This window comes from Takifugu flavidus, chromosome 1, assembly GCF_003711565.1.
Source record: "Takifugu flavidus isolate HTHZ2018 chromosome 1, ASM371156v2, whole genome shotgun sequence".
NCBI lineage: Eukaryota > Metazoa > Chordata > Actinopteri > Tetraodontiformes > Tetraodontidae > Takifugu > Takifugu flavidus.
Window position 1 is genome coordinate 19200003 of NC_079520.1, and position 14541 is coordinate 19214543.

A 14541-nucleotide genomic window follows, 5' to 3' on the forward strand; every position below is an offset into this window, starting at 1 on the left:
TTGCGCGCTGCATTTAGTGTCAAATTTACGAAACGGGAAAATGACTGTTACAAACTGCTCGCTTCGGTTCTTAACAATAGACCTATAACATATCAAAAAGACAGTTATTTGGGTTGTATTTCATACATTATTTCCATTTTTTACGTTAACTGCTTTTCATCCTGACGTAAGGGAAAACACGGCAGCGTGCTACCGCGCATGCGCGAAAAAGTTCGTCGGCGCTAGTAGCTCTGCTGCTAGTCAGTCACCTTTTCCTTGTTAAGAGGTAGCGTTTGGGAGCTTTTAGTGTATACAGCGGTAGGGGGTCAGACTTTTTAAACGATTCGCCGTGGATTGTTGTGAAAACTGGCGTTAGGCAGGCACTCAGCTTTGAAGTTGGGGAACAGAAGAAAATAATGATGAGATCAAGGGTTCAGGGAAGTTTTCTGATTTCTGATGTGGTAGCTAGCTGGGTGGCACGTTAGCTCGTTAGCAAGAAAGGTGTGTGCGGTTTAGACCAGCGGACTTTAACATTCACGCTGGAACCAGCCCTATCGGACAATCGCCCTGTCTGCTGGATGAAAGTCTCAGTGTAGCCGTGAGGAAACTTGAACCGTCTCGTCTCTCGTCTTGATACTTTGAACACCAAAGTCCGGCAGCGTTATTGCGGGCCACGGGGTTCTAACTCACTGTTTGCGTAAAATCAACATCGCAGCAACGTTGAAGTCGTTTTAGGCTCGAAACATCTGCGGATTCCCGTCTCTGTCGCTTCGGATGACCCCCCGGAGGTACCAGGCTTGTAGCGTTAAACCTAGATCGTTGTCTGCGCCCGTGATGCCCCCCCATTTCAGCTAGTAAGAAGCTTGGAAAGCACAAACAGCCCTCCAGCTATGGGAGGGTGTATGGGGAGATACTTGGACGGCTGGGAGGACGCCCAGAGCCGAGGATCGTCCAGGAACGGAGGCCGAGGAGGTGAGAATATAGGGGCCGATTCTTCTTACACTGCGGAGGACATCGGCAAATCATGCATGCTCAATTTTAATTTTTCAGCGTGGTAATTCAGGGATTAGTTATGCAACATTTAACACAAGTCCTGAAAAAACATCCATTGCGCAGGAAATGGTCCATATGGGCTCTAAAACATCTCAGGAACTGCTTGATGAGGTTTTGGTGCACTTGCTGACCTTTGTCTTTCTGTTGGGAAGCTGATCAGTCAAGTTGCAACAAGGTGGGATGCCTTAGGGCTCATTTTACCTTCCTAATTTACAACATATTGTTCTGTCCTCTTGTAGGGTGTGAACTTAATGAACAGGACATACTTTTAAAGAAACAGAAGAATGTTAAGTTGTAGTTTTCATTGACAAATGACCTTTAAATTTTTTTCATCTGACCTGAACTCCCATGTTTGAGTCTGTGACTCCGTCCTGCAGCAATAATCTTCTGCAATGTCTTAATGTCAGTAGTTTTTCTTTGGTTTTATTCATGGCTGTTGCGTTTAACTTCAATTGCCGTATTAATAGAGGCTGCCAATGCATTCTGTTCCACCTGGAAGATCATATTCTGCTGTAAACAATGGCAGATGGCCACGATTTGTTCCTGTTGCTCATGTTTGATAACGCTCTGAGCTTTGACCCCTAACAATTTAAAGTCCGACTTGTTTTCTGTCTCAACCATTAATAATAGTGTCAGTGATGTTTACTCTGACCTTTTTGTGATATCATGAAGAATGATGTGATGCCTGTAAAATCAAGCTACATGTCAACACTGAAAGTCGTGTGTGTGTGGGGAGGGGGGGGCTCTGCAGACTGATGGACAATGTAGTGGGCACTGGAAGTGTGCACGAGGGCTATTTCGTCCACGCTGTGTCGAAGTAGGGATGTCCCCCTTCCGCGTGCCCCGCTGCCTCCCATTCACACGAACAAAGTGTGCCGTTACCCAGCGCGGGTTCCTCCGACATCTACGCCACCACGTCGATAGACCACACAGGCACAGCCGTCGTTAAAACTGTTGTTTATACACCTTTGAAGCAGCGTGAACACGTAGCTCGCACTTTAATGCTTTTGTTCTTTATTTCGCGTTCAAGTTTCACAACACTTCGCCCCTGCAAATGTCCAGATTTCTTTTGGACCAAACTACGTGGCAATTTGTGGCGTCCATACATCACGACTGCCTTTCTAGTGCGCACGTGTGAACAACTGTGCCGTGCCCAAGCACACCTCTTCTAACCGTGCCCCGAGGGAGAAACGGGCCACGCTTGTGCCGGCATGGCTGCACTCACACCAGCCAAAAAAATCCACGCTTTAGGGGAAATCTGGGCTTGGGCACGGCATTGCTCACTAGCGCGGGTGCACCCTGGGGCTTCTCACCACCTTCAGGATTTGTGGTGCTATGAAGAATTTCATCCATGGACGGTTGTTCAGTCCCTCCGCTTGATGACCATCTCTAGTGTACGTCACAAAACAAGACATTCTTGTGATTGACTCCTGCTGACTGTTTTGACCTCTAGCAACATGGATATTTCCCAAACTGACCTCTGATGTTAATTCTTGAAATCCTGTCTTTCTCGGGTTACCTGCCAGGATTTGCAGATGGATAGAAGAGTCAAGGTTAATGCTGTCATTTCTCTCTCGGGCTTTGGCTGCCTCTCGTGGTGCTTTCCCACCCTGATTGTGTATCAAGAGACACTCCCTGCCAGACAGACTTCAAAAAGGACGAGTCACGTCCTGCTTTATTGGCTGCTTTCTTTATTTGAGTTCTGTTGACACACCCTTACGTGCACAGACAGAAACATCTGCAAAATAGATAAGTTAATACACACAGCTCTTGATTGTGCTTGCTATGCAATAACTAAGCAGCAAATAATTTGTTCTGACTCTGCATGTAGCTCCTGCCTTGAGTTTTGAGTCTACCTTTTTGTTTCTATTGTTTTTTCTATTTGTTTGTCGGAGCGAGCAGAAATGATCATGTGAGGCTTCACATCCTTATGTTTGTACAAATCTTTAACAGAGAAGTACATCTGAGCCCAGAGGGCAACTACACCGTGTCAAGTAAACTTCTACAGTTGCTGATTGTTCATCGCCCGGAGAAATATTTTAGTGCAACAGAACCAGAAGTTTGTGAAAGTACAATATGGAAAATCCAAGACAATTCTTTCAGGAGTTCAACAGCAACTTAATGGTAAAATCAGAACATTGATCAAGCAAATCTCTGTTTGAGGGGATGAGATCCAGCGCTGAGTCAATCATGCATAGCTCCAGTTTTCTAGCCTAATGCTATATCATCGCAATGTAAACTTTAACATTGAGGTGGCATAAAATAACCATCGGAGCCCAGTTGCTTAGTAATTGTCCCAAATGTGGTCACATATTTCTTGTTTACTAAAGAGCAATAACCTTGAGCTCTGATTTCACAACTTAATAATCAGATTGAGAACACGTGTGTGTGTGGTGTGTTCTTCTGAGTGCGTGTGCACAGCGGTAGTGCGCACCTGCAGCTTGTAGGCATTGTTTCCCCTTTTTCCTCATTCTTCAACACTGAGCTGTCCCAGTGGACATTTTCAACCATTTTAAAACAAATCTTCACAGAGTTTCGGTTCCTGACAATCACCCTCATGGAGTCAAAGCAATATTTGTGAGAGCTGCACGTCCGCTAAGCCTTTAAAAACCAACCGTGCCTGCGGGGTGTTTACCTTGAGCCCGGCAGCAGCAAAAGCCTCGTTTATGGCATGTTTTATTGAAACTTGGCCTCATGCTAACCCGATCACGCGCCGCCTGCTTTTAAGCACCAGATGGATAATAAATAACCAGATTCTTTCATTTGTCTGCCAAACGCAGCTTCATCTGACGTGCGCTGCAGACAGATCTGGCACTGCAGGAACGATCGGCATGTAAAGATCAGCTCATATGCTGCCGCGCCGTCTGTGTAAACACAGCAGCAGTGAACACAAAACTATCACTTTATTTCCATATCACCGGATATTTTGTGCAATTGCGGAGCAGTCTAAAGTCACGCAGAGGAGAGTGTATTGCGCCATGCAAACCTTTTGGCATTTGGCATTACATCCACTGATATCGGCAAGTATTTGGAGGCATCTTCCTGTGTTGACGACCGCAGAGTGAAGAAGCTGATAAGCTGTAACACATCGCACAGCAACCCTTCTGTTACCCGATCTGGAAGATAAACTTTCTTGAAGTTTCTTATCCAAAGTGAGCGCCGTCCTGAGTGTTAAAACCCAGAATGAATTCAAACGAGGCTGCTATTGAATGACTCTCCAATCTTGCAGATTGCACTCCGCTGCGTGTCGGCCAGCCTCCTCCTCTTCAGCTGTCTCTGCTATAAATAATTAGCAAGCTCTCGGCTGCTTGCTGTCTCCTTCGTACTCCTTCGTTTCACATCCCTCTGCTCTTCAGCGACACCTCTAAGGCATTTTGGAATTTCTGGGAACCCAATCTAAACTGTGTGGCAACTGTGTGGCTTTGAACCATAACTTTGAATATGTACATTGAGAGTGGATGTAAAGGAGTCTAACTATGAAGTGAAGTGGGTTAGTTCACTAGCCTGCCACTAGCGCGTATGTGGCTCTACTTGTGTAAATGCGCTCCCAACCTCGGCACAGTTTGTGTCAATATTGAATGGTGGGAAACAGGTAAGGTTACAAGTCAAGCCACATGAGCTTCATGCATATTTCAAACTCTGAATGACCTAATTTTAGCTTAGGATAACGTAGCAGAGCAGGGTGGAAAGCTGCGTGTGTCGGTTCGGCGAGTTATCTGGCTGCATGTTGTTGACCAGCGCATTGTCTCCCGGCCTCCTCTGCTCCGCACAAAGCAACACCGCACGTGTATCCTCATCCTGCCATTGATGCATCCAGGAACTTGGCACAGCTGCAGCCCGAACCATAAAAACTTCAATGTTGACACAGTGCATAAATGGCAATGTGACTTCCATTGAGATAAAGTGTGACACACACACACACACACACACGAGTGTTGTCCTTCACAGACTGCGGGAAGTTGCTGGAGTCGATTCCAGCTGCCTTCGGGTTAGAGGCAGTGTGGAGCCTAGATGAGGGCCCATACTGGTACTTGACCTTGCACATTATAATATCATTGGATGAGTGCATTTATCACCCTTTTCACCTGTGTGTAGCATGAATTAAAGGTGGGGGAAAAAAAGAAAAGATGTGTAATGAATCACCTGTGGCCTCTGGCAGTTCAAATGACGTGACCCGAGACTACTGTCATGAATGTGGTTGGAGCAGCCAGTGGAAAACAGTTCTTCAAATGAGACGTGGATAATGAAGAGGTTATGGGTAATTACAATTTACCTCAATAAGCCGTTCACTCTCTTGATTTAACTCAACAAAAAGCGAGGCCATGGATAAGATGATGAAGTGTATATAGTGTGGAATCATCTCGACTCCATGACACTAAAGAAAGTGAAATTAGAAATTGATATCTTACTAACAGTAGCAGCGTTTCTGTAATGAGCGCTATAAATAGAAACATCTAGACCAGGGGTGGGCAAACATTTTGATTCGTGGGCCACAATGGGTTCTAACATTTGACAAAGGGGCCGGACCAGGAGCAGATGGATGGATGGAGTGCTTTGGTAACCTCACCTCATTGGAGAAAAAATACACATCTTGGGATATGGAGAAAACATGTGCTTTAATTTCAAATGAAAATGAAGAGAAGCATTACAACAAAATATCTGACTTTGGAATGAGTCTTAAAACACTTAAAATCAAATGAATAAAATGTGCCTTTTTAAAAAAAAATTAATAACCATTTCTATTTTAAAGCACTGAAAGTTCTGTTATCCTTCAGGATATCACCATCACTCTCCTCCTGACTGTCTTTTTTCTAGTGGGAAAACACCAGAATTGCAGTGAAAATATAACATTAACAAGGTTTATTCATTTAATTTTTCAAGTTTGGCGGGCCTGATTAAAATGTTTAACGGGCCGCGTGTGGCCCCCGGGCCTTAGTTTGCCCATGCCTGATCTAGATACACTGTAAGTCTGCAGAAGCCGCTGAGAGAGTAGCGTTGGAGACATCTGAAATAGCCCATTAACTTGGAAGACTTTGACTTGAAGGAACACACACCAGTCGACAAACGCACAACCACTCTCACCAGTCCAAGCAAAGCACGTCTGCAGCACATCTTTTGAACGTGACGCTCGAGATTCCATCAGGCGCGTAGAAACAGGTTTTGGAAGTGTCCCAGCGGCCGTTTCAGAAAAAGCCACAGTTGTAGAGAGTCCAGACACCAGTGGCGATGCCAGCTGAACTTTTGGCCTCTTTCCCTTCTCCCGCAGGGAGGAACGAGCCTCTGAAGAAAGATCGTCCCAAGTGGAAAAGTGATTATCCGATGACGGAGGGCCAGCTGCGCAGCAAGCGGGACGAGTTCTGGGACACGGCGCCGGCCTTTGAGGGCCGCAAGGAGATCTGGGACGCCCTGAAAGCGGCAGCTGTGGCTCTAGAGTGCAACGATCATGAGCTGGCACAGGCTATTGTGGACGGAGCCAGTATCACGCTGCCACACGGTCAGCAGCGAGGACATGTAAATCAGTCTCTCTCATTTATCCCATGAAAACGACGGCTTCTCCCCTTTATTCTGACACGCAGGTACTCTCACGGAGTGCTATGATGAGCTCGGGAACCGCTACCAGCTGCCCGTCTACTGCCTGGCACCGCCCGTAAACCTCATCTCAGAGCGCAGTGATGAGGACACCAGTGACAGCCCCGAGCCTCCTGCAGCACCCAAAAAGGAATTCCAGCTCAAAGTATTAATGAATTAATGGATTATAAGTAGATCTAGATTGAGCTTTTTCTTTTTCTTTCTCTTCATGTCATTCAGATAAAACACAAGACTTTGGAAACTTGGAAAAAAAGTCCTGTTTTCCTTAAGTCCATTGTCCTACATAAAGCTGCTAATAGGTACGTAGTAGGTAGGTTAATAGGTATTTTCTTCTCTGCACAGGTGCGTCTCTCCACGGGCAAAGATCTGCGTCTCAACGCCAGCATGGCCGACACGATCGGGCAGCTCAAGAAGCAGCTGCAGGCCCAGAACCACATTGACACGGCGCACCAGCGCTGGTTCTTCTCTGGGAAGCTGCTCACGGATAAGACGCGGCTCCAGGACACCAAAATCCAGAAGGACTTTGTCATCCAAGTCATTGTCAACCCGCAGGCCCTTCAAGACCAGAAGCTGTCACGCACCTCCTCTGTGTCCTTGCCCACGCCTGAATAACTGAGGGTGATGGAGGCTGGAGGGACCCGGAGAGCCTGGGGCGGCTCCTTATTGCTGGATTGGAGCATTCTGTGGACGGCTGCTGCTGTGGAAAGAAAAAGAAAAAAACGACTTTGGGGCAAAAATGAGAGGGAGAATTTCAAAAGTGCTGCTTTGTTTCCTCGGCCGTGCTCGGTTCTCGAATCACGCTGGAGATCCTCACGTGTCTTTAAATCACGAAACGAGCAGAACTTGCACATCATGTTGTGCAGATGGATTTCCCCTCTCCGCTAAACACCCAATTCTGAGCTCCAGAGATTAAACGCATTTCTGTTATTTTCTTTCTTTCTTATCTCGAGGAATTCATGTAAATTGAGCTGTTTTGCACATTCAGATGTTCTGACTAAACCTCTGTGGTAGTGTGCCTTTTATTAGACAAATCAGATGCTTAACATCCTGAATGATAGTAGCTTTATTGCAAGGCTCAGATGTGTATTTTTTAGATTCGGGAACACTTTCAATCCAAGCTATATTCAGGAAGTGCTGCCTTTTTCTAACAATTTTGTGACTCTTGCAGATGAATATATGTGTGCGTCCATGTGACCTGTGGCACGTCTGAAACATCTCAGATGATGTAGCCGACAGAATATTCGTGGTAAACACATTTTCATTTTAAGAGTAAATGACCACTAGAGGGCATAAGTCATGTGGTAGTTTTAAAGACAACTACACTACGTCTGTTTGAGGCTTTGACCTTCGGTACCAGCATACAGGCTACTTATCGTCATGGATATGGAGAGATGATTAGAAAAGAGGAGGGATGAAGGCATTGACACAGGGAATGTGTTGTCTTTTGGGTGACATGGATAGGTTTACTCTGCTTATATCAATATCTGGCGTTATTGCTATCATCTCTGCTTGGATTACTCAACTGGCCGTGCTCTTTTATGAGACGTGTTCCCCTCTGTTATGGAGGAGGCAGGGTCCTAACTTTTGGGCAATTTGTATGTGATATGGGGGACTAAATGATTGTTGCCACTACTGTTTTATTCTCGTTTATTTAGTTAAAAAAAGACTTGAAACCCCCTTAAGTTTAGCTCAGTAAAGACGTGGCTTTCCAAACGGACCTTAATCTTTGTGAATCAAGTAGTTGAAAAGATTCATGCGTACAATATGTATGTTGATGTTTGGCTCCATCTAGTGGCGAGAACGTAGACTTGACTGGTTCTGGAGAATTCAGAGAGAGATCTTACTGCTGATTCCAAGAGAACACAGCGATCAGTATGCCGAGTTAGTTTAATCATTACACACTTAGCACGTGTGTATATAACATTAATTTATTACCATTGTGATGAGGGTTATTAAAAGACTTGCACACTGGACCATTTAGATATTGCAGGTTTATTTTTTATCAGTTTGTTTGCATTTAGAACACTACAACAAAGTTGATAAAGGACAGTTTTGGTGCTATATGCAGAAGATTTTCAGTGGGTGATTTGTATCCACTGCTGAATGCGTAAGCACCCTCAGGATTCACAACCTAAATTTGTTTTTGCATTTCTGTGCAATTTTCTGGCAGGCACCGTGCTAGCAGTTAAATGTCACATTGCTGTCCATGTAGCAGAATTTAGGACCAAATTTTCACGTGCCTTTTTAGTTTCCAATCCAGTCTACCTTTTTCACCCCTTGCTTATTGTTGCCCTGTCTCTGTTTGTGTGTGTGTACATCTGTGAATCCAAACCAACAATTCTGAATTTGCACAATTTGAGCTTTCCTGCTAAGAGTTTTAAACAGGCAGCGACCCCGAAGGTCACAGTGAGGTCACTGCATTACATCCGTTTTCTGTCAGGTTCGGTTGAGAACTGAAAGCTGTTTGGTGAATGTAGCCCGTCTGTGTCAGAGTGCAGCTCTTAGACAGTCTTCCCAATTGTCTTTTTTTCCCCCTTCATCAGTCCTGTCGCAGGTCTTGGTATGATAAACGAAAAAAGCAGCATAATGAGCGACGCCTAACTGAGCCACAGCACAATACAGGATTAAAACGTTCAATTTTACAATTAGATTCAGTCATTACAATTAATGTCTTTAACTTTTCTTTTTCTCCTGGAAATATGTAATGTTTATATACAAACTTGAAGAAGCATCTTTCTCTGTATGTGCAATACAATAGAAGTAGACCTCGTGTTATTGTTTATTTGGGCGTCTACAAATTTCTGAGCACCAGCTTGTTAGTGAATTGTGGGCTGCAGGCCTGATGGAGTCTGTTGCCTCTGTTGTCTCAAACGTTCACTTGAAAATGTATTCTGAGCTCTTGTCCTGGGCTAACATGAGCCCATTTATTTTTCACAGTAAAAATTCCTCCACAAACTTTCTGACTGCTGTGTCGCAATAGTTTCCAGAATTTGACAGAGGTACAAAGATGGCGTACGGAGACGGAACAGGGGCAAAGCATCTATGCATCTGGAAAAAATTCATTCAAAATTAAAAAGTTCATTCAAAATTAAAAAAAGTTCATTCAAAATTAAAATTTTAGGTTTTGAACATGTTATAATAGAAAATATTTGCACACAACTATTTTCAGGTTTTATTTCAATCTGTTTTTAAAGTATTTTTTGTATCTACTATGTATCTACTAATTTTCAGGTTTTTTATTTTCATATTGAAACCTTTTCTTTTTTTTACAGTTTAATGTATTTTTGGGGGATTCTGATCTTTTTTCCCCCTTTTTTGGTTTCAAATATTTTTCTAAATCTAAATCTTAGTCCTTATTCTTATTTTATGGCCCTTTCCCCCAATCCAAATATATAACATAATCCTAGGAGCAGGAACATTGAGAAACAAAATAAACTTGAATTTTAAAACTATATTTGCAGACATTAATGTCAGACACGTTCAAGACGTCTAGCTATCGATCTGTACATAGTTGCACTGCTTATTTTGTAATTTACTAAAAATCCTACAGCCAAATTTGATTTTTAAGACTGCAAGGAAACAAATGTACCACGGGGTGGCGCTGTGGCCTAGCGCAAAGACGGGTAGAACTCGCTCTTCATAGTTCGGCCCTGATCTTTGTTGCGTTGCCTTAAAGCTGCACTACACAGTTCAGAGATTTCTGACTTTCTGGTGCTGATTTAAAAGGCTGTGGAGGTGAATTCCAAGTCCTCAGGATATTTGTGAGAGGCCTCAGTAACACAGGTCTCTAACTGGAATAAATGAAGACTTCAAATCTCAGCACATTAAAGTGTGTGTGTTCCAGTGTCTGCATACAAACGCTCGTGTGTGTGTGTGTGTGTGTGTGCGCGCCTGATTGTTTGTGGCTTTAGAGTTTATCCTTGAACTCCAGCCCTCGGCAGACTCATCCACTTACCTAACTCTCCCACCTTCCTTCCTACGGTAATACTATGGTGCTTAGTGAGTGTGACTCATTAAATGCCTCTCGCCATGACGGCGAACCTGGTCACCCCATGGCCTGATGGACAACGTCGCTGCCGCCACTCACAGGTGTTATGAGAGGAAGCTCAAAGATTAGCGGCGCACGCCTGTGTGTAACTCCCGTCTGCGCTCGGGCCTGTGGATTAAAATACACAAACAAGGTAAAAATAAACCTCACAGCCTAAATTCCTTACGCAGGAGCCGAGTTAATTGGACTATATATCCAGGATCAACACACTGCCCAGACAGCCTCTTTAACTCCCAGGATGCACCACTGACTCGTCTGGGACCTGCTGACAGTCAGGCAGCCATGTTTGCAGCTATCGGAGGAAAATCCTCATTTATTCACCAAAACACCTGATCCACCGATCACAGCGTCACCTCGTCGACATCCTGCGTGTTTGGAAGCAAACGGCTTAGCTCTGCCAGTGGTGGAACACACGCAGGGCTAATAAAGCATAAGTGTAGCTGCCCTACATAACGTCGATCCAACCCACACGGTGCGGCGGAATAGTGGAAAAAGGACAATTTGTGTCAGCTCGATCTTTGTCTTATCAGGTTGCACAGCTGTTTAGTTCCATCCTGCGGTCGGTGATGCACAGAGACCTTTTCTGCTCCTCAGATTTATGCGAGGATCTGGTTTCTCAGCTGTGCAGTTGTTCTGAGAGCTTTGCTAAACAGTCTGGTCACGCCAGAGATGCACATGAGAAGCGCCGATTTGGGTCACTTCACGAGTGGTGTGTGTCAAACGTAAGAGCATGCTCAAACCTGGAGATTTATGGGAAAACAAAGCTGCAGTTTGAGGGGGAATCTGTATGTGAGGTGGGGGGGAAAAAAAGAAGCTTTGTTCCCTGTGAAAACACAAACCAGGATATGGGCACATATGGAGGAGGTTATAAACGCATTAACTCTGCGTCGTCTCAAGTTTGGCACAATTACAGATTGTGAAATGTGATCTAAAGCTATGCATTAGCAACAAAACCCTCAGAAATATGACTGATGTAAGACCTGGACTCTTCCCTTTATACGAGGATGAAGCTCCAGGAAAGAGTTCTCCTCCATTAACTTTCTATCAGACACAAGTGACGTAAGGATTCATGCACACCAACTCTGCCATCTACCTTAAATGTTTGGAAAAGATTCACATGAGCACATTTCTGGGATGGGAACCAGCCCTGCAGGCTGTGGGTGTTCTGGCTGCTCTCCTGTTTGGTCTCCATTTAAACCTTAGACACAGATACGGCCTCTGAACACAGCCTGAAACTCCCAGAGGTCAGTTTTTCTGTAGAATCTCTGTCGTCCACATCTTAGGCATCTTGAGTTGAGGGCATCTGGAGCTTGATGTTCTCTTAGTCACATCAAAGCCAACCAAAAGGTGCCACAATAAAGTGCTCAGCTTCTGTGCGTCTTCAGGGTCCCACCAGTGAAGGTGTGAATGGGACGTCAGCGGGGACATCGACACCTATGTCCCCTCTGTCTCCTCGTCCTCCTGTTTCCCTTTGATCTCGAGGATCGTGCGCGACTGTTGGCGAAAGCTTTGTTGTTCCTGGATCTCCGTTCTCTTTTCCCCTGACGATGGTGGGTGGGACGAGATTCCCTGAAGCCAGAACAGCGTCTGACTGTGTGGGGATGAGGGGGATTCTGTGCCACACAAGTTGCCCCTGGGGCAAGAGTGGTCGCTGCGTGGGCTTTGGCACTGAGAAGGAGGGAGGGGAAAAAGGGGGAGTTCCGCCCTGTCCATTAATTCTGCGTGTTTAATTTTTACATTTTTTACATGATGTTGTTCAGTGATCTTTTAAGTCTCAAACCACAATCTTCCACTTTGCTCGGCGCCTGTAAACCAGAAGGTGTGGGTCAAGAGCCAAGGAGAACCGAGAGTCCTGGTTCTGGCTGCAGCTCATGAGTGTAGGTGGATGCACCACCCTCAGGGAACAGGTGAAGAACTGAAGGTTGCTTTGCATGATCCAAATCAGTGGAGCTAACACGCTAATAAAAGAAGGTGCTAACTGTAAACGCACTGGAGCTCCTGGAACATCACCTTTTAATAACCCCATAGCATCTCACACACACACACACACACACCACACACACACACACACACACCACACACACACACACACACACACACACACACACACACACACACAGAGTTTACATCAGTCAGCAAACCAATGAACATTAGCAAGACCTGTGTTCTGTGTAATTATGACAGAACCTACCCCCCTCCCACACACACACTATTTATTTTTTAGAAATATGAGTCAGCAAAACAATGAAAGCTAACAGGAACACCACAGTAATTATTTTACACACACACACACACACACACACACACACACACACACCACACACACACACACACACACACACACACACACACACACACGAACACACACACACACGTGTGCACTTCAGTCACTCATTAGCTCCTTTCCTCCAGTGGTGATTACCACGGTTTTATTTATCTGGTTTTCCTGTAATCTGTTTGCTTTCCTCGCAGTTCCAGTAACCGTATTCAAACCATGCTGATGGTGTGCGTGGGAGCTGTGGCGCGGTCAGACTGTGACTGCTGTGGTCCTTGACATTCTTCGGCTTCTCGTGAATTTGTATCAGCGTATGTCCCACGTTTGCAATTTTCCACAGACTTTTGGGTTTTGGGTCACCGGCTCGAGTTCCCGCTGAATCCCTTCCTGCATAAAAAGCCTGAACCTGACAGGACAGGTGAAGTTCCTTCCCTGGGTCATTGTGACGGGAACCCACCAGGGTTTGTTACAATCCTGGGTAAATTTCAATGTTCCTGCAGGGTTCTGTTGGAGGTCTATTGACATTAAATTCCACAGATCCTTACCCTAACTACCCATCTCAACTAGATGTCTCACCCTAAACCTTAACATCAAACTTTTCCCCCTCAAACCTTTGAGGTTGCGACCAGTCAAACCAATAAAAATGTGCTTATTTTTCATTATGTAACAGGTTAAGAGCACACACCCACACACCTTTTACAGTATTGCTGGTCAGCGCTCGACCAGTGGGAGGTCTGGGACCTGTAAGTACATTTGGTGGCTTCCAGTCCACCATGACCTTTATGCTGACCTCACATACAGATTCCCCCTCTTTAAGATGACTGAAGAGATGCGACGGTTCACATTCACAGGCGGGTCAAGATTTCTGTCTGTTAGAAGAAGCTAACATGATTAAAATGAACCAGAATGCAACAGACAGACCCTAGTTCCTGCTGTTCTGGTCCATAGAAGCTCAGCAACAGTGAGCTCGGTCCCATAAGTTCTGCTGTAACTGTGACTCAAAGGCTGCAGGACGGCGTTCCGCATCCACAACCCTGCTGTTTGCGCTCGCACCACAGTTACCGTGGAAACCAGAAGCTTCAAAATACAGGCACAATGACAAATACCAGTGTGTATGTGGGCGTGTGTTGGGTCAGTGAGGTTCGGTCTGGGCAGTAATGCGAGACCAACATTAAACATCAGCACATTCCAACAGGCCTCAGTTTTCCTGCAGTCTAAAGAAAGGAAGAGAAGAAGATGTGGTTTTCAGATGGGCAGAGAGAAAAGCTGCTGTAAATACCAAATCATCAGGATAAAGACTCTGTCATTACAGCAGTATTTCTGCATACCGCTGCTGCCTATAGGAGGCTCTAATCACATGCTTCACGTCGGCGGAGTCGCGACTCCAGTCTTCATGGTCGTTCTTTCCCACAATTGTTGTCTGTTGATGTGTGGATTGGAGGCTTGTTTTGTCCAAGTCAAATTACAGTCAAGTTTAATCGGTAAAAAGGTGTGAACATCATCTGAAAGTGGCGTCGATAAAACAGTAGGACCACACATGCTGTTTAGCGTGCCCAGCGGAACAATTGTCGCACCGGCGCCCCTAGTGGTCGAACTG

The 14541-nt window shown here is 45.1% G+C and overlaps 1 protein-coding gene across 1 annotated transcript; it reads left to right on the plus strand.

Moving 5' to 3' along the window:
* The first annotated feature begins 204 nt into the window (after positions 1-204).
* Positions 205-9576, plus strand: ubtd1b (ubiquitin domain containing 1b). The gene is made up of 4 exons (XM_057050593.1): positions 205-951; positions 6299-6526; positions 6609-6766; positions 6964-9576. The coding sequence occupies exons 1-4, from the start codon at positions 870-872 to the stop codon at positions 7231-7233; spliced, it is 738 nt and encodes a 245-aa protein (XP_056906573.1). The 5' UTR covers positions 205-869; the 3' UTR covers positions 7234-9576.
* The last annotated feature ends 4965 nt before the right edge of the window (positions 9577-14541 follow it).

Coding starts and splice junctions, on each gene's coding strand:
- ubtd1b (XM_057050593.1), top strand. CDS start 870: ATGGGAGGGTGTATGGGGAGATACTTGGACGGCTGGGAGGACGCCCAG. Junction 6,527..6,608: donor CAGTATCACGCTGCCACACG/GTCAGCAGCGAG, acceptor TCTGACACGCAG/GTACTCTCACGGAGTGCTAT. Junction 6,767..6,963: donor AAAAGGAATTCCAGCTCAAA/GTATTAATGAAT, acceptor TTCTCTGCACAG/GTGCGTCTCTCCACGGGCAA.